The sequence below is a fragment of the Taudactylus pleione genome, unplaced genomic scaffold, assembly GCF_031769625.1.
Source record: "Taudactylus pleione unplaced genomic scaffold, aTauple2 ptg000016l, whole genome shotgun sequence".
In the NCBI taxonomy this organism is placed as follows: Eukaryota; Metazoa; Chordata; class Amphibia; order Anura; family Myobatrachidae; genus Taudactylus; species Taudactylus pleione.
In genome coordinates this window covers 22,725,122-22,745,420 of record NW_028284418.1, presented here as the reverse complement: position 1 = coordinate 22,745,420, position 20,299 = coordinate 22,725,122, and the positions used below count along the sequence as shown (strand labels likewise).

The 20,299-nt window shown below is 39.0% G+C and overlaps 1 protein-coding gene across 1 annotated transcript in view; it reads left to right on the top strand.

The window, feature by feature from the left end:
• Positions 1-17,674, top strand: part of MMD (monocyte to macrophage differentiation associated) — a 74,110-nt gene extending 56,436 nt beyond the window's left edge. Inside the window, exons 3-7 of the mRNA XM_088475114.1 lie at positions 3,168-3,328; positions 7,090-7,164; positions 8,010-8,111; positions 12,052-12,121; positions 13,212-17,674. Of these exons, the coding sequence (XP_088331240.1) occupies positions 3,168-3,328; positions 7,090-7,164; positions 8,010-8,111; positions 12,052-12,121; positions 13,212-13,415 (612 nt within the window). The 3' untranslated portion in view covers positions 13,416-17,674. The remainder of the gene's footprint in view (positions 1-3,167; positions 3,329-7,089; positions 7,165-8,009; positions 8,112-12,051; positions 12,122-13,211) is intronic.
• The last annotated feature ends 2,625 nt before the right edge of the window (positions 17,675-20,299 follow it).

The window sequence follows — 20,299 nt, the reverse complement described above, 5'->3', positions numbered from 1 at the left end:
CCTGCTTGTTCTTGGGGCATTTTCCCTTCAGTTTTGTCTTCATCAAGTGAAATGCATGCTCAATCGGATTCAGGTCAGGGGATTGCCTTGGCCATTGCATAACATTCCACTTTTTAGCCTTAAAAAAACTCTTTGGTTGCTTTTGCAGTATGCTTTGGGTCATTGTCCATCTGCACTGTGAAGCGCCGTCCAATGAGTTCTGAAGCATTTGACTGAATATGAGCATATAATATTGCCCGAAACACTTCAGAATTAATTCTGCTGCTTTTGTCAGCAGTCACATCATCATTAAATACAAGGGAACCGTATGTTTTGGAACATGATCAGTTCCTTTCCTTCTCCATACTCTTCTCTTCCCATCTCTCTGGTACAAGTTGATCTTTGTCTCATCTGTCCATAGGATGTTGTTCCAGAACTGTAATGGCTTTTTTAGATGTTGTTTGGCAAACTCTAATCTGGTCTTCCTGTTTTTGTGGCTCACCAATGGTTTACATCTTGTGGTGAACCCTCTATATTCACTTTTGTGAAGTCTTCTCTTGATTGTTGACTCTGACAAATATACACCTACCTCCTGGAGAGTGTTCTTGATTTGGCCAACTGTTGTGAAGGGGTTTTTCTTCACCAGGGAAATAATTCTTCTGTCATCCACCACAGTTGTTTTCCGTGGTCTTCCGGATCTTTTGGTGTTGCTGAGCTCTCCGGTGCATTCTTTCTTTTAAGAATGTTCCAAACAGTTGATTTGGCCACACCTAATGTTTTCGCTATCTCTCTGATGGGTTTGTTTAGATTTTTCAGCCTAATGATGGCTTGCTTCACTGATAGTGACAGCTCTTTGGATCTCATATTGAGAGTCGACAGCAACTGATTGCAAATGTCACACCTAGAATCAACTGCAGACCTTTTACCTTAATTGATAATGAAATAACGAGGGAATAGCCCACACCTGTCCATGAAATAGCTTTTGAGTTGACAGTCCCATTGCTTTTGGCCCCTTAAAAAGTGGGAGGCACATATAGAAATTTGGATGTAATTACCCTCAAATTAAATCTGAAAGTCTGCAGTTAAAGCACATCTTGTTTGTTTCATTTCAAAGCCATTGTGGTGGTGAAGAGAGGCCAAAATATGAAAATTCTGTCAATGTCCCAATATTTATGCACCTGACTGTATCATAGGCACCTACTGTATCACGAATAATGTCAGAATCAAGTTTTTTGCACAAATATAGATCTAGAATCAAAATAGACTAGTGCGCAGTTTGTAAGTAGTAGCCAGAGCATGCCATGATGTTAGTATAGCATATATAAGGTCATCGTAAGCAAAGATATACAGTAAAGTTTCCAGCTGGTATTAGAATGAACAAGTATTGCACTAGTCCCAGAATATTTGAGCACAGGAGGATGGACAACTTACCAAAAGCCCAGTGTGTTAACATTCTTTATCCACATACATACTGTACATACATACTGTAAATTGAACGGGTACTGCCTGCGGCTGTTGCATAATAAGTCCACCTGGTATTGTGGTTGATCAGAGGCACCTGATCCGCTTCATTGATCTGGAAAACTGATCTTTTTCCCACTATCCCCAGTAAGCCATGTGTCAGTGCTGTAATTCCCACAGTGCTCCCATACAGGCAAATTGTAGACAACGATTACATACTGTTTAAAAATGTTCCGCTGTTATTGTTAAGCCATATATACAGATAAAAACTGTGGCGTATGCTAGGAAAAAAGTATTGTACAGATTGGAATCCTATTGGTTCAGAATTTAATAAATCCATGCAAAACAATTAAACCACTTTGGGCTCTATTTATTAACATTGTTTTTACTAAAATAAAGTGAAAAAGGGTGTTTTCACACCCTTTTCACATTATTTTAGTTTCACCTACAGTTACTATAGGGCAATTGGAGTAGAATTCATAAAATTCTACTCAAACCCCTAAGTATCACTTATTTTTAGTAAGCAGATCACATTTCCCATAATTATAATGGGAAATGTGATCCGACCAGAGTTACTAAAAATAAACTGTAAAGAAATATTGGGGAAAGCCCTGTGATAATAACGCCACCTGGAGGTGGCGTTATCCAGGGTCTTCCCCAGTTACCGGACTACTGTCCTGCTCTAACGGGGAGAGCAGAGCCCGGAGCCGGCCCCAGTAATCAGCTGTGTGGCCTAAACAAACCACACGCTGATACACTGTAAAAAAAAAAGAAAAAAAAATAGTAAAAAAAAATAATTTACTTACCTGACTCCAGGGTGATGTTCTCCCTCCGGTCAGTTGGTCTCCCATGCTGTACCGTGGCCCGGTCATCAGGTGATCGGGTCCCAGTGCAGTATGGGATATCACCTGACCGGAGGACGTGGAAGACATCACCGGATCATGCAGGTAAGTGTAATTAAGGGAGAAAGGAGGGGTGTGGGGGGGGATCCGCGATCGCAGGCGGCGGGGCTTAACAAAGGGGCGGGGCTTAGTGGCATGGGGTAGCAGCGATGGTCAGTTGGTGCATGTGCGGGGCACTGGTCGCGGTATTTTTTTGCGAAAATACCATGACTAGTGTGAGGAGCGGATTCGCAGGGACAGAGCTTTCTCGCAAGCTCTGTCCCTGGAAGGGATCTGTAGTAAGTCCCTGTGATATTGCCTGAATTCGCAATGCGAATTCAGTCGGTAATATCACACTACAATCTGCATTACCAATGCGGATTGTAGTAAATAGAGCTCTTTTTATGTGAAAAATATCTTTATTGTTGTCAATGAGTGGAAAGCTGTAAATACTGAACTGAAAGATTTTTTTCTTAAATAGAACCTTTATAAGTTGACTCATAGAAAAATTTTGAATATTTGAAAGGTGTCTGTTAGCAATTAGTTCACTAGTACGCTGATATTTAACTAAGTCACTCTATTTTTTTCCCTGTTCCATAACCATGGTGCTCCCCACTCAGGGCAGACATGGAGAGAGAGCGCCGCCCAGTTCATATTTTAGCATATTGCTCGGAGTTGCTGCACCCTCTCTCTGGCGAATGACTGGGGGAGGATTTTCTTTGTGTTTTGCAAAATATATCGACCTTTTCTTCATTTTAAATGAATAAATATCCCATATCCCCCTTTTTTACTGCTTGCTGTCTGTGCGCTTTAATTAAACATTTCTACATTTTATATTTTTTCTAGTTCCTCATTGTCCCATCTATTGTGGGAAGTGCTTTATTACACCGCATGTCAGATGACCGATGGGAGAAGATAACCGCCTCGATTTATGGGATGGGCCTGTGTGCACTTTTCATCGTGTCCACTGTATTTCACATAGTTACCTGGAAGAAGAGTCACCTCCGGTATGTACCATTTATATAAAGCCACGCTTCTTTGTTGCATTCTCAGGGTTAGAGTCTTGGGTTATCACAGTTAATGGTAATGAAACCAGGTGCCCACTAAATGGCACTATTTAAGAGGGAGCGGCTGTTTGCCTAGGGGTCCACCAACACCCTAAACCAAAATGTGTACAATGTCGAAAGCGGCAGTACCAAATCTCCTATTAAAACGCTAAAATAAAAACTAGAAAACTCCAATCCGAATACATAAAATAGAGCACACAATGTATTAAACAACAATGTATATAAAATAGAGGCTGTGGTTGTACAATAACTGCCCAGTACCACTGCACGTGGTACACCAGTAGTGTGTCTGAAACATTGATGTAGTTGATGTAAAGAATAGCTAAAATTGACCGAGTCCTATTGAAGAAATTCTCTTAGAGATACTGCCGACAGGCCCTATAAAGTTACAGATGTGTCCACATACATCTATCCTCCGTGCACTACACATAACACTGGAGCTCCGTGTGACTCAGTAGTGCCGAGCGTCTTTTTGTGCGACTTTGTACCTTCAAATGTGTCTTATTCGCACAGCAATGTGAATCGGTAGCAAAAGCAGCTTCTGCTGATATGCGGCATGCCTATGTTCTGTGTGCGACTGCGGGTGTATCTGTATGCAAAACGATACATTAGTGTTAGTCGCTGATACTGTAGCGTATCATTTCGCATGCAGATACACCCGTAGTTGCACACAGAACATAGGCATGCTGCATATCATTTTAATCAGCAGAAGCTGTGTGTGCTATCTCTTCACATTGCTGTGCGAATAAGATGCATTTGAAGGTAAACAGTTGCACAAAAAGACTCACGACATGGTGAGACTGGAAGAGCTGATTAATGGGCCAGGAGGCTAGATGTATGAGGACACATCTGGACTCTACCTTATGGATACCAGCCCAGGTTACTGATTCCAATATTGGACCTGATGCACATTGCATGTGTTTGCTGGCTCTCTTCATTTATAGAATGAGGCGATCTCCACTGCCACTGTCACTGGTGGACATAGATTAATTTGGTTCAGCTTTAACTGTATCTACATATATCCAAAGGTCCTGTGTGATCCATACTGTGCAGGTATAACGCTGCAGGAGTCGCTCATTCTCTACCCAGCTACATCTATTTGCAGGGAGACACCGTTTACTGGATGCCGGTCACAGCACTGAGCTACATCAGCCGGTTGCATTTAGCTATTCTTTACATCAACTATACCAGTGTTTCAGACACACTACTGGTGTTACCAGGTGCAGTGGTACTGGGCAGCTATTTTACAACCACGGTCTCTACAGCGGCATTGGAATAATAACGCTAATTACAGCAAGAGCCACCAGCCTGCTGCATCTGATGATGGCTACTGTGTGCAACGGCTCCTGCCAGCTATTTTCCATCATCATCTCAGCAACAAACGACTACCAGCCTCCTAGAAATTACACAGGTACACCTGCTGTTTGACTCATTTATGAACACAGCTTGATTATTACTATTTTAAGTCGGCTTATGAGGCTTGTTCACCAGATTGGTCATGTAATCAATGACTGTCATTATAAGTGCTGAGTGACTCTGTTAATTGATAGCTTACTGGGCATCTGCCTGTAGATTGCGACCAACTGAAGTAAAATAAACCTGAAACTGCTTCTGGAGCCTCAGAAGCCCAGCTCCCAGTAGTGCAGCACTCGGGTGACGTCATGACATCACCCGTGCACTGTAAGGATCCCGTCACTGCTGCGGTCTGCCTGCCAGGCCCTACAGAGTGTGCCTAGTATCATGGGGAGCTACTATCCCACCAGCACATAGGCTCCTCACAGTGCCAAGCTGAAAAAAAAATGGGTATATAGGAAAAAGATGGCGCTACACAACAAAAACTGCAGCTTACGTCTTACTGTGAGACCTTCCCTTTTGGTCCCTTAGGGAAATTTGTCGAACTAAGTTAATGGGTAAGATGTGGTGGCGCTGACTTTGGATCCTCACAGCGCCAAGCACATCCCCGGACTGGTAGCAGCAAACTTTCTGCAAGTGCCGGAGCCGCTCCTGGAGGTAGTGTGTGGGGTGTGATTGTGTTATATGTGCGGTAAAGGGGCTGCAGGGTGACGCTGCCAGGGCACAGCCTCCTCCTGCTGTGGTACCATGCCACCCCAAGCACCGGCTCCCCGCTGTACACACCGACACTGAGTGACTGACTCATTTTATTTATTTCTTATATAAGACAATCCCTTATATTTATTAATCAGTGGAGGTAATTACAGTTTATTACAAGTTTATGGTATGGGGGGATGTAGAGATGGCAGATTTGCGGTAACTCTGTAAACCTCAAAATGACTGAATTTATTTTTTGTTATGTTTTATTTTTGGTGCTTGTGATTTTTGTTTAATACTACTGTTTTTTATGTATGTGAGAGCTGTTGTATAATACTATTGTATTGTAGGTGTATGAGAGCTGTTGTATAATACTACTGTATTTTATGTATGTGAGAGCTGTTGTATAATACTATTGTATTGTAGGTGTATGAGAGCTGTTGTATAATACTACTGTGTTTTATGTATGTGAGAGCTGTTAGGAAAACAAAATCCGTGCGCTTGAGTGCAGCATAGGGCCAGTGTGCAGCATAGGGCCTGTGAGCCTGATACAGATGTGTACTCTATATATGCATGGCTGCAATTTCTTACAGATTTACATCTGCAAAAATATGCAGTCACCGTCTCTAATGCCAGCGATCCCATAAGTAACTGTGATTGCCATTGTACAGTTAGATTTGACAGTTTCAAAAATAAATTGCTTAACAGCACAAACATCGGCATAACGTCCACCTTTGAGTTAGGTAGATCACCGCTAAGTAAGTGAACAAAAAGAAGATCCCAGGTCACAAAAGTCTGGCAAACCTTTGGTGTATGCCATAGAAACCATGATTTATCTGATGCCATATTCAACTGCATTTCTGTATATACAGTGATACAAAAATCTGAAATGGATTGGGAGAGTCTTCCATCTAATTAGTTACTATTTGAGACTATATTTTTATTACATTTGTGCACAGGTCTGTTGTGTAAATTTTGTATATATTCATTGTTGTTTAATAAAATGTTTGCTCTGTTTTATCTATATGGATTGGAGTTTTCTTGGGTTATCACAGGTGACACAAATTTGCAGATAAAGCTCAGGTCACAATGGCCGCATTGCAGTTGCAGTCCATAACATGACATTATGCCACTGTGCAGTGTGTTCTATCCATTGTACTGTAACTAGCGAAGCATATTCATTGGAATCTGGAATTATCAGCCAATTACAAGAAAACCTTCTGTTCATGGGTGGACAGTGGCGACGCCATCAATGAAAATCATGGACTACTTTCTTTAGAGTTTGCAATCTGTTTTGAAGAATGTTTCAGTAGAAAAACAAAAAAAATCAACAGCAATAATTGCCATAGTTTGTTCTCATTATACACCTAGATTCTTATATTCCTCTCTTTTTGACTCTAGATCTGAGCTCTTCAAGTAATCTTAATTGTGATCTGTAAAGTGTGGCTTATTTTCCTTGACTTCAGAGTACACACTCACTATGGACCTCGCTATACCTTTTTGGTTACCATTTGATATTGTAAATGAACTCCCTGGAGCATTGTCACTATGCGGAACAATAATTGGCAGCTTTCCCTGATATACTGCATTATTTATCGAACAGTGGATCAGTTACAGAAGTATCCAGATAAGCTTTCCTTTCTTCTTTCCAGATCTGTAGAACACTGTTTCCACATGTGCGACAGGATGGTTATCTACTTTTTTATTGCTGCATCGTACGCACCATGGTGGGTATTACAGAGTTTTTGGTCTACTTTAAATCATTATAAATGTGCTTTTTATGTACGGTAATCCATTTTACCATTCTAGTGAGTGGATTTAATACTATAGTAAAGGAGGCAGTTTTTACAATTGTCCAGTGATCCTCGTATGCTATTGGTGTATTTTTGTTGTTGTTAATAATAATAATATTATTTGGTATAACCTACTTTGCTTCTTCTTTCTAGACATGCTGGCTTATGTTTTTAGTGAATTTTTTTTCTGAAAAATAAATATATTTTTTGTTATCCTTCCTAAGGTAACTAGCACAGTCCCAGAAATTTAGTCTGAAGTGCACCTGGCTGTCTTTCCAGAACACCTAGAATGTGTGCGTTATACAAGGTGTGATGCCTAGGAACAGAAAAGTGGCAAAAATAGACCTTTCATGGCAGCCATGGCCCCATTATAGAATAGTACCTCCATGTACTGGTATTTAGTCATTTAAGCAACTGACACCCACTCACAATCACTGCCGCCCCTCAAGAAAAGCTGTTCAGCAACAGGAGTCTCATGGTGACTTTAGTGCATTGAACAACCGTGCTGATCCGTTTGGGCTGACTAGTGATTCATGAGTTCTTGCTGTAGCTATGAATGTCTGCTGGCAATGTTTAAGTACCACTCATGCTTACCGCGGAAATTGTTATGAAGATTAAGTGTTGTTGAGGCATCAAGGCAACTGATATTTGTCCAGCCAAGTATTTATTCTTGTAGAAGGATGTTTTTTATGCATTATTCAAATAAAGTTTTAATACATAACCAGAAATTCTCATGTAGGTTAATATTTTATATAAAACTATTTTCCCCATGAATTAAGGTTAAACCTACGTGAACTTGGACCATTGGCATCTCACATGAGGTGGTTTATTTGGCTGATGGCTGCAGGTGGAACCATTTATGTGTTTCTGTACCATGAAAAGTAAGTTGTGTTTTTTTGGTTTTTTTACACATTGTATTTTTGTACTTCTTGTATATCAATGACATGTATTGTATCTTACAGTTAAATGCCAAATTGTTTTATGTGTACAACCATGGATTATGCATGTTCTGTACTAAAGGTAGAACACAAGTGAATGTGTGTGTGAATCCAAATAGTTCACATATTCTCTCTGTCCTGCCTTTTCCCTTTTGGGTCAGATTTTTACTCCTGCCCTTGGACACAAGCCTTGTGTTATCTTTGTAGGGATCAATGCTTCTTTCCACCTGATGCATAACTCTCCTGGAGAAAAACATTACTCGGACTCTTCCTGCTGGTTCACCCATATATTAAACAATAACCTTCCTTTTGTGTAATAGATAAACATGGAATCCAGGCAATCATTTTTTAATTTTGTAATATGTTTTTATAAGTTTTCCGGTTATTGGATGCAATATCTTCCTTCAATTTACCATTTTTAGTTTTATACCCCCTCCACTGCATCAGTTATTGGTTGGATGGTAGTTTATTTAATTTAAAAAATTAAATAAACCACATGACCATTTTAAATCTGCATGTTAAACAATAGAGGTACTACAATATAGCAAAGATGGCATTTGTCAAACAGGAAACATTGTCCAAACTACTGTAGATTTATTTCCAGTGCTCAAGAGAATACCAGAGAGAAAATATATTAATGGCCCATACACAATTATGTGGCATTGTGGTCTGTTTAAGGTCCCCAGAGGACAATGAAGTCTGCCTTGTGACTGGGGATAAAAGTGATTTAATCTCCATCTAGGAAAAAGTTTTTTATTGTCAGCGCAGTGGAATGCACTCCTACTGTACAAGAGCTGGCATTGGCAGACACTGCAGATTAAACATTTTGGGAACATACAGGATTAATAGCACAATATAGCTTGTTGATCCAGTAGGTTTGCACGGTTGCCAGCATAAACTCAATATTTTTTTTTCCGTATTGATGAAAATTGAACTAAACATTTTGAAGGATAAGAATCTGAACTTTACTTTTTTTTTTAACCAAAACTGTTATTTAACTCTGTAGTTTACTAAAAGTTTTCTTATTCGAAGTAATGTGTACAATAGAGAGCAAACGAACATTTGGGAAAAGGACACATTTAAAATGAGAGCTGATGCACAATTTTGTATTTGCACTGATTGCCTTGCCTATGAGCACACAGTGATCCTGGAATGTGACTTTCCAGTGTGTCATTCTCTGCAACATATTTAGCATGCGGCTTGGAAAAGTGCAGGCAGCATGTATGTTTTTAGCAGCCTTGTAATGTGCAATAGCTGCTACTTTTGTGCACAAATCATTATGCAAGATTTTAGTATTTATTTAACACATGTCCTCAAGGTTTTTGCACTTGTATTTTACAAATAGGTCTCACTTGTGCAGTTTCTGTGGTTTAATGTAAATTCTACAGTTGAACGCTCAGCAGACAAAGCATGTGTATCTATCTACTTTGACCACGCCTGGTTAATTGTTTTCTTTCTGTATAGTCATTCTGCCTATAAATCTCTAGGCTGTCCTTTGTGGTATATGAAATTCTTGCCTAGCTTTTCAGGTACACAGAGTTGATTTCATATTTTAATACAGTGACAAGTAGACATTCGAGTGCCACTCTGGTATGAACACTTATACAAATGAATGGTCTACCGTATATACTCAAGTGTAAGCCGAGTTTTTCAGCACATTTTTTGTGCTGAAAAAGTACCCCCTCGGCTTATACTTGAGTGAAGTGTAGCGCTGACCGGACGTAGTTCGGTCAGCGCTACACAGCACAAACACACAGCCGCCGGAGCCGGCAGCTGTGTGTTTGCTGTAATCAGCAGCCGCTGAGAGTCTGTCAGACTCTCAGCGGCTGCTACTGCTCCCACTGCGGGAGCCATCTTCCGGCTCCCGCAGTGGGTAATGGGAGAGACGTCATGAGTAATGACGTCTCTCCCATGCAAAGCGACCGGAGGAGTTGTTAGCGGCGGGACCAGGAGCGGGAGTTTCAGGTAAGTGATTTTTTTTATTTTTTTATTCTTATTACGTCTCTCTCTACAGGGGGCACTACCAGGGGGCGATTACTACATGGGGCACTACCAGGGGGCGATTACTACAGGGGGCACTACCAGGGGGCGATTACTACAGGGGGCACTAAAAGGGGGGATTACCACTGGGGGAACTACCAGGGGAGGATTACTACAGGGGGCACTACCAGGGGGGGATTACTACAGGGGGCACTAAAAGGGGGGATTACCACTGGGGGTACTACCAGGGGGGGGATTACCACTGGGGGCGCTAAAAGGGAGGGATTACCACTGGGGGCACTACCAGGGGGGCGATTACTACTGGAGACACTGAAAGGGGGGATTACTACTGGGGGCACAACCAGGGGAAATTACTACTGGGGCACTACCAGCTGCTGCCATTTCCCACCCTAGGCTTATACTCGAGTCAATACGTTTTCCCAGTTTTTTGTGGTAAAAGTAGGTACCTCGTCTTATATTCGGGTTGACTTATACTCGAGTATATACGGTATATCTGCCCTTTTGAGCAAGAGATCATTTTCTTTGATGTAGATACGTGTTATCTGCATTTTAACTTTTATGCTGATATAGTGCACATTTAAAACCTTACTGCCACCTTTTGTTCATTTAGTTCAAGTCCTAGTACAGGTTGAGTCTCCCGTATCCAAAATGCTTGGTACCAGGGGTATTTTGGATATCGGAATATTCTGTATTTTGGAATATTTGCATACCATAATGAGATACCTTGGGAATGGGACCCAAATCTAAACACAGAATGCATTTATGTTTTATATCCACCTTATACACACAGCCTGCAGGTAATTTAATACAATATTTTCAATAATTTTGTGCTTAAAACAAAGTTTGTGTACATTGAACCATGAAAAAGCAAAGGTTTCATTATCTCAGTCATGCTAAAAAAAAAAATCAGTATTTCGGAATATTCCGAATTGCGAAATATTTGGATATGGGAGACTCTACCTGTAATATAGTTTCTAGAATACATTTGTACAATTCTGCAACTGCTGACTCCCTTGCCCCTTTCTCTTTAAATATCAACAGGAATGCAACTCTTACAATCTTTTATAGCAATTAGATAGATGTAGCTTACCCTAATAAATGATCATACAATATACCACATATATGTGCATCTTAGACACAACACAAGAGAACCGCTTCATGAGACTGCACTGATTATTTTGATATGCAACACATATTTGTGTGCGACTGAGTCTGAATCTTTACAGTAGAATTTGGTGTGAAAAAATGCCACGGCTACTGCATTGTAGCACTTCGTATACAGATTCAGACTCAATCTCGCACAAAATCTCTCATATCCGAAATGCTAGGGACCAAGATTTATTTCGGATTTGGGATTTTTTTGGTATTTAGAATACCTGATGTCCAGTGGAGGAGTGGGGTCCGGCATCATCCGCGGTGGGTCTGGCTTGCATTGCTGGCATCTGGCGGCATCCACGGAGTGCGAGCGTCTGGCGGCAGGAGTGTGGGAAGGCATGCGGCGCAATGCAGGGGGTTCTTGCGCTGTGGAGGAGAAGTAGCTGGTGAGAGAATGGCCGGCAGTCATTGGACAGTAACACAGTGATGATCCGACCTGTATATACAAGTGGCACATATCAAATTAATCAACGTGAAGCAGTTTTGTTGCATCGCGTGTGTGTATGAATATATGTGTATGTGTGTGTGTGTGTGTGTGTGTGTGTGTATATATATATATATATATATATATATATATATACTGCACAACCTATATACATACACAACATATATATAAAATAGTGTATGTAACACACGACCTGTTATAGTTTCATTAGGATATGGTGGTTGTTATCTTTAATGTTATTTGTTACATTTGAGCCATTAAGTACTTGTTTTATTATTTTAGGTATAAGATTGTTGAACTACTTTTCTACTTGGCAATGGGATTTTCTCCAGCTTTAGTAGTGACATCAATGGTAAGAATTTCTATGTTCATGTGAGACCTTTTTTACCTTTGAAAGTGAACATTAAAATTATATATTGATTTTTTTTTTTAATATATATATTTTTGTCTAGATAATTATGGTTGTAAACCAATTTGTAAAAAAAAAAACTAATTTAAGTCAATAATAACAAATTCCAAAATATTGGTCCACCAAAGTTGCAGATGCAGTTTGTGATTGGCAAAATATTAAAGGTTTTTATTTTTAGCAACCTCAATGTACAGCCGAATCCTTACAGAGTATGAATCTTGTTTCAGCATTAAGGCTAAAGTTATTCCTTTCCAGAGCAACAATTACTGATAGCATTTTGTATTTTGTCCCTCCTACAGCATTTAAATATGTTAATTAGAATTCGGATTCCCTTTGGTATGCAGCAGAAAATAATTTTTTTTTTTAAATATTTAAGGATTTGGCATTCTCCAAAAAATTAAAATTATATGATTTACTACAAAAACATGAACATAAATTTTCAGATTTTTTTTCATTTCCATCACTTGTATTATTTTAATTGCCACCCTTAGTTATATTTTTATATTTTTAAGTTTATTATTTAATATGTGATACATTATTTAATTGAAAAAAATACAGTAGTTGAGAGCTTGATAATTAATGGGTGATATATACACATTCTTTATATTCTTTCTTTGAGTTTCCCATGCTCACCGTCTTTACCATCACAGTCCATTGTATCAATTATTCATGTTAGGGCATGTAACATACAACTTGCTGCATTCTATCATTTTTAACACAGTGTTTGAAAATGGAAATTGCAAAGTAACTGATGTTAGAACATTGCAGAGAGGTCTGTAGATTTATCAAAAAAGGTCCATGTAATGAATGAAACAAGGTGTATTTATGACTTGACTCGTTTCATCATGATATGTGTGTCACTTTCATATTGACAATTTATATAAATGCTCTTCAACTGATATTTGAAAGCCCATCAATTTGTTTTATTAATATGAAAATTCAAAATTTTTTATTGAGGATCACGTTGATGTGAAAATATTTGTTATACTTTGTGTTGGTTACTAAGTATTTAAACTATATACCCTTTTTACAGAACAACACAGAAGGTTTGCAAGAGCTAGCCTGGGGTGGGCTGATCTACTGTACAGGCGTGGTGTTCTTCAAAAGCGACGGGATAATCCCTTTTGCACATGCTATCTGGCACCTCTTTGTAGCACTTGCAGCTGCTGTACATTATTACGCCATTTGGAAATACCTTTACAAAAGTCCATCCTCTGATCTTATCCGACACTTATGACAAAGTTTTGTCCAGGGGGAACTTTATCAGTATTACTTGACTCATTAAAGAATGTATGAAAAGGAAAGTGAGGTATTCTAAACAAATGCACTGACTAATTTGGTTCTGTACAACATACTGTGAACAAGATGTGAATCTTGCTAGCAGTTAATATTGAAGCCCATTCCTCAGTCAATTTTTTGCCCTTAGCTAGCCTGTTCTAAGGTGCTGCTGCCGACGCTAGTCGCGAGTCCTCAGCAGCCAGTCTTAGGGCCAGATGAGATGGGTTCTGTAACTGGCTCACCTAATGTTTACAAAGCAAGAGATTCTTTTTTTATTTTATTTTTTACAATTTTTGACTATACTTTTTAAACACATGAATTTCTTTATAACGTGAAGTCAAACATTTCAAGATTTAAAATGCCAATAGTTAAAATAAAATGAGGGTATTTTATTTCCTCTTTTTCTACAAGCCTTGAAAAAGAAAAAGTATATACATTCCAAATGTTAGCTGCATATTGCATATGCTTGTAAAAGTTGGAGGAAGGCCCCCTTTTTTTTTTTTACATGTTGAGCAGTGTTAAAAAATAAAAATAGAAGCATTCATTAATGTAACATAACGTATTGGCTTAATTAAAGCACTTACTATGGATATCTTTTTTTTAAACATCGATAATGGAAGTAAACGTGACTGAGCCTTTAACTCCTCTTTTTAAAGGTAGGCTCATGTAGTGTTTTATGGACTATATTAAGAACCACTGCTCTTTATAACCAGCATTAAGCAAGATTTGCAAGTGACTAAGACATAATAGCATGTAAAAATGACTGTATTTAAAATGTACTAACAGTGCCGTAACAAGTTGTTACATCGCCCTGTGTCCCTGAGCTTGTGATGTCATGCTGAGGGGGGTGGGGCCACCAGTGCCCAGAAGAACAGCAGCGCCCAATGCATCCAGAGGATGCTCCAGGTGGCACCGCAGCAACGATTCTAGCTACAAGGTGCCATTCCAGGCAGCCTGCTAGCCAGATGCAGCAACGTTGCCACCCACAGGGTCCTGTACTCTGTACGGTGGCACTGCTCGCACACCCCTAGTTACGGCCCTGTGTACTAACTGTGCTGGTGTTGTATTCATAATAATCAATGTGTTTTTGTTTGTCTCTTACATTGAACACTTCAACCAGGGGTTTATAAACCATGTCAGGGTGCTTTCCCAGCAACCCCTCTCTGCAAACGTATTGTGAACTACCAACTGATAAATTACTAAATCATGTTTGGCTATAATTATGTAATTTGTAGACAACAGATAATGAAAAGAAAGTATGCCATTTCTGAAGAAAATCAGAGCAGTTGGTCACAAATCTGGATCAGACATAATTTGGAGCCCAGGCAAAAAAAAAGTCCGTAATGTACACCTTAATTCTCATGATACAAATCAGTGACGCTCATTTCTACATACAGAAAGTTTTTATTGCTAACGTTTAAAGATCCCTACTACCATCATCATGTTTATGGGTCTTAACTTATTTTTTTCTGTGTCTTATATTAAGATAAACATCTGATTTACTTTTTTCTTTTTCACACAATTGTATAAAAGACATGTTGCCTTTTGTGAAATGTATTATCTGTAGTCATAGCTTATTTGTATGGTTTGTGTTTTGATGTTTTTGCAAATCTTTGATGTGTACACTGAAATCTTAAACTACACATGTGCTCAAGACGATACTAGCCTGCAGAAGAGGCCTCATGTAGAAAAGATTTACCTCACCCTCTATCTTTATTGTGTGTTTTGCTTATAGCATTATGTTATGTCTTTAGCCATTTTAACATGCTCTCATATGCTGCTTTAAAATGCGGCTTTGGGGAGAACTTATATACACTCATAGTTTCCAAGCCAGCTGCTTGTTGGAACATTTTGACTTGACTATTTTGATAAATGGAAGAAGTAAACCTGATAACTTTGTGTATGTACCAATGTTTTGGCAATAAGCAAAGAAGTGGAAACCTGTACTGTATGTAAACTGTTGTTTTTACCCAATTTTATTTTTGAACATCCTACCTACTTTTTATTTATTTATTAAGCAGATGGTGTGACAACTCAGTTCTTATGAGTGTAGGCGTCACAAATGTTTCATAGCATCAAATACAGTTTGCAGCTGCCAATGATTAACACATTGTGCATACGATTAATTTGATAGGAATGGCAGTAATGGATGCACTTTTTTTTTTTAGTATAGAGAAAAGACATCAGTGACATCCATGTAGTACCTCATTACTAATAGTCATGAGGCCTGACCAGTATTCGCGAGACACTGGTTCTGAAATTTGTGATAGGCTGCATTCTTATGAGTATTGGGTTTACACACAAAATGGCTGCCTTTACTGTATGTAGATGCATCTAATGTAACCAGACAACCAGTGACTGGAGAAAACTATCAACATCTCATGCAAGTGGTGATAAAACTCATTAGCTACTTCTAATAAAAAGACGCTTATGTTACTTATCAGTGGCCTATCTATAATGGGTACAGTGTATGCGGGGCACACGGGCCCCCTGGTCCAGGGGGGTCCTGTACCACACACCCTGCACCCATATTATTTTAAACTCACCTGTCCGTGATCCCGCGTCGGGTGTCAGCGCTGCTCAGAACACCGCGACGGCCATTTTTCCGGCATTCTGCGCATGCGTAGTAGACTCCGGGCACACTCTAGTGCCTGGAGTCTACTAATGCTCCGGTGGCTGGCCAGCCGTGTCAGTTGGCTACCGACCACCGGGGAGAGAGGAGGGAACCCCGCACAGGGAGTGCACACGGGCCCCCTCCTCTCTTAAGATGCCCCTGTTACTTTAACCAAGAATTTTTGATTTTCTTATATCATAGTAACTACAGATTGCAATATAGACGCAAACATTTTTTCTATAAACATACGTTCTTTAAAATCAGTGTAGTGGCTGAAGTACAGTAGTCTAAAACAAAAATGTTTTTGTAAATAAATTCTCATATTCTTTAATTAGTTGCTTTAAAAATTATCTTGCATGACATTAAATTCATGATTAGATAATCCATTGCTCATTTGTTTTGCACTTGAACCAAACTCTCTCCTTTTTGCATTACTTCATTAGTATTGTGTCTTTTGTATAACCAGCAGGACCTGAAATATGAAGAATGGGCTTATCTTCTCATACAATTTAACCAACTATACTATATAGTATTTCAATTGCCAAAAATAACTACATTTTCAGCAGTTAGTTGTGAAAAACATGTGCCTATTAATGTGGAACATTTTTCAAATAGTATTTTAAAAAATCTTCAGAAGGTTCATCTATTGGTCAGTAAAAAATGGTTAGTTTTCGAAAATGTTCTGTGCCACTACTGGAATGTTATACCAAACAACATTGATATGCCACATCCCTAGTTTTAAAGGGTATTCAGAATTCAATAGGTGATATAGCCCAGATTGAGAATAATCCCTCATATGATGGGCAGGAGTGACCATATTTTTCAAGCAGCTTGACAAACTACAGTATGTGCTAGGCAAATTGTTCTCTACAGTTAATATAATTTGAGGGAAAAAAATCTGCCTATGGGAGGTTCAATAAAATGATATGGAGATAACACCTTCCATTTGTGTTTTTTATTTATTTTTTCACTCCCATATGAATATGATGTTCAGATCAAAACGAGTTAAAGAAAATACAGTAAAAAAAATTACTGGGACTTATTTCTCATCAGAAATAATAAAGAAAAAAATTATTGTAAAAAATTATTTGTATTAAACAGTATTGATAAATTGTGTTTTTTGAAATACAGATTTTTTCACAATAATAATTGGTTACTATTGTGACCAAGATGCCATATTTTATGGCAAGCATTTTTGTTATCCTCTATTTTTGCTGTGTAGGCTAATAAAGGCTTATAATCATCATCCACCTAATGTCTATTGTTCCTCTATCTAGAAGGTTTTATATTTTGTAATGATTTGTGTTATGAAAGCAAACAATCATATTTTCACTGTTTTTTGTTTGTACACTTCTTCCTTTTGTATTTGTACCACCTAGTGCAAATTCATGTGCATTTCAAATACCTTTTTAACCACTAAAACACACGTAGCTATTCATCATGTTTCTGACTGTTGTAGCAATTGTCCTTGTTTCCCTCTCTTGAAGTATTAACAGAAGTCTTTGAAATGTAACTTTTACATTTTTTTCTGTATACATTTTTACTTGGCATCTTCATATATTTGATTGTAAATAAGAAAATATAATTAAATTAATAGAATATAATGGTTGTCGACTTTTATTTCACAACATATATGTCAATATTAAGTTCCAAAGTCCTTAACATAAGTAAAGAATACTTATGGTAATGTCAAATGTGGATTCTTGACTAATGTACAATAAAATATGTTCTGCTACGTAGTTAAGTATTAGGATGGGTTTTTATAATGGCTCGATACAGCGGATTCTACCAAAGCCTCTTTCTTTGCTATATCATGTGCCACGTGACTGTGGTTACCAAAGTACTTCGAGACACACTACAGATTTACAAATTACTACTGTGCACAACATTGTCTGGGTAAATTCTTATTTAATTTATTTATTTATAGAAAAACTATTTTTACTGAATAATAATTTTCTAAAGCTGTTTGAACATTTTTTACATGATTTTTCACAATAAACAAATACTTCCAAGAGCCAAAAAATAAGAATTAAATTAAAAAAGGTAAATTTTAAGAACGTACACAAAATGTGTTTTTCCTGATCCTATTCAATGGGGCTTGTCATCCACTTACACCTTAAGAACTGAAAGGACAAGCCCTACACATCCTTCACAGCAACTGTCTTTAATAAATAAAAGATGACCGTAACCCCACTGGGCCTGACAACCTTTGGGGAAGGCAGGAGCCCAGAGATGAGAATAGTAAAGTGTGACATCACTAGGTTTGTAAAAAAAATAAAAAAAAACAGTCACAAGATGGGTCCTGTAGTATCAGTTGCCTAGTGACAACAAGACAATATTACCCTGAACTTATGTAAGTTTCCGTATGTATGGGTGGGAAGACACTACATGCTCACAGGGGGCACCAACTTTTGAAATAGGGGTCCTCCTTTAACATTATTCTTCCCCTTGTATCTATTGCCTGGCAAACACCAGATAATATCACCTGCACTATGGAAAATATTTTGTTTCCATTGTGCACTATTTCACATACGGGCACACCCTTGAAAGAGGAGAGTCCCATGTTTCAAAGAATGTGCCCACTGAGTAGTTATTATTATATGGTGATCACTAGACAATGGCTAAAGATAATATTTTCTACAGTTGGGGGTGTTGGCTAAAGCCCAGATCTCCCCATATTGTGTCAAACAAAAAAAAGGGTTTCCCCAAATAGGCTTTGCTTTTCCTACACATAGAAAGGGCGGGATGTACTAAGCATCATATCTGCAATGCGGTGCATCCCTCCTCTTATCCGGTACATACCAGGGTTAATTACCCCGGTATGTACTAAGAATTGCAATTAAATTCTCAAACGCCAGCTATCCCAATAAGAGTTGTCCTTTGTGATACCCTTGGATAGAGAGACTTACATCCAGAAGTCCCTCTGGTATCCTACTGCGCATGCGCAGAAGAACATTCAATTTGAGCCCTCTCACTGGGTATCCCGAAAAAAAGCCCATCGGTTTCTATTGGGTAACGCCATCTGAAGATGGTGTTACCCACCGGGATGAAGTGATGCATTCTGGTGTTTAGTACATATGGGAGATCTGGTAAAACACCTAAAAACAGCATTTTTCAGTATAGTACGTCCCACTCAAAGTGTTTAAATGGGATGTAGTTAAAATACCAATGCGCGGCATCCCGGCTGAAGAAACCCCAGTGCCGGAATGCCACTATTCGGCTAGAAGACCGGCGCCGGAATATCGACAGGAGGTGACATCCCGACGCCGGAATCCCGACAACCAGGATGCCGAATGTAAATATGGTGGGGCTGGTTAGTACTTAGCTGTGGGGGGTTTAGGGTTAGGCTAGGAGAGGGGGAGTTTAGGGGTACCCCCGGGGTGGGTTAGGACTTGGCACCATTGGGAGGTTTAGGCACCAAAGGGGGAAGGGTTAGGTTTATTCACTAACAGGGAGGGTTAGGATAGGGTGGGGGGGGGGTTAGTGTTAGCATATAGAAACGGGGAGGGTAATTATACTTACCCGACCCTTGTCGGATCCTGAGCATCGGGATGCCGCTGTCGGTATATTAACAGCAGGCATCCCAACTGCCGGAATGACATACCCATTCCGTTTGAATTATGCTGGTGCATATTGATAATAAATACATTATAATTTTCAAGTGCATATTTTGCTATGAATTCATCATGTAGAATCCTTCTTTTTGCAATTCTGGAAATGTGGAACAATAGCAAAGCAATAACCTCAAAGTATTTCTTTCTGGTGTTTATAAAAAAAAATCATATATTTTATAATAATAATAATTGTATTTATATAGTGCTTTTCTCCCGCAGGACTCAGTCACTTTACAGACATCAGAAAACATGGTACATTGTTCAAGGATTAGGTATTGCAGAAAATAGAAAACCACACGGAGATAATTAAAAACAACCACAACCTAAAGAGCACAATAAACATGTTGCAGGGTTGGTGCAGACATTTTGCGAAATAACGTCCACAGGTTATATATTTCACCAACAAAAGGTACCAGATGAGGCAGCCATCTTGGGTGCACTATGTAGGATTACCCTGGGTGGAATAGGTTATGCCTAGAAGAGATGACACAAAATGAGTGGTTGCAGCATCCTAATACTAGGTGTAGGGTCCCACCATAATCGTCAGGTCCATGGATTTTTCATCCCATCTACGAGTGTACCAGGTGAGGCAGCCATTATTATCACTACGAAGGT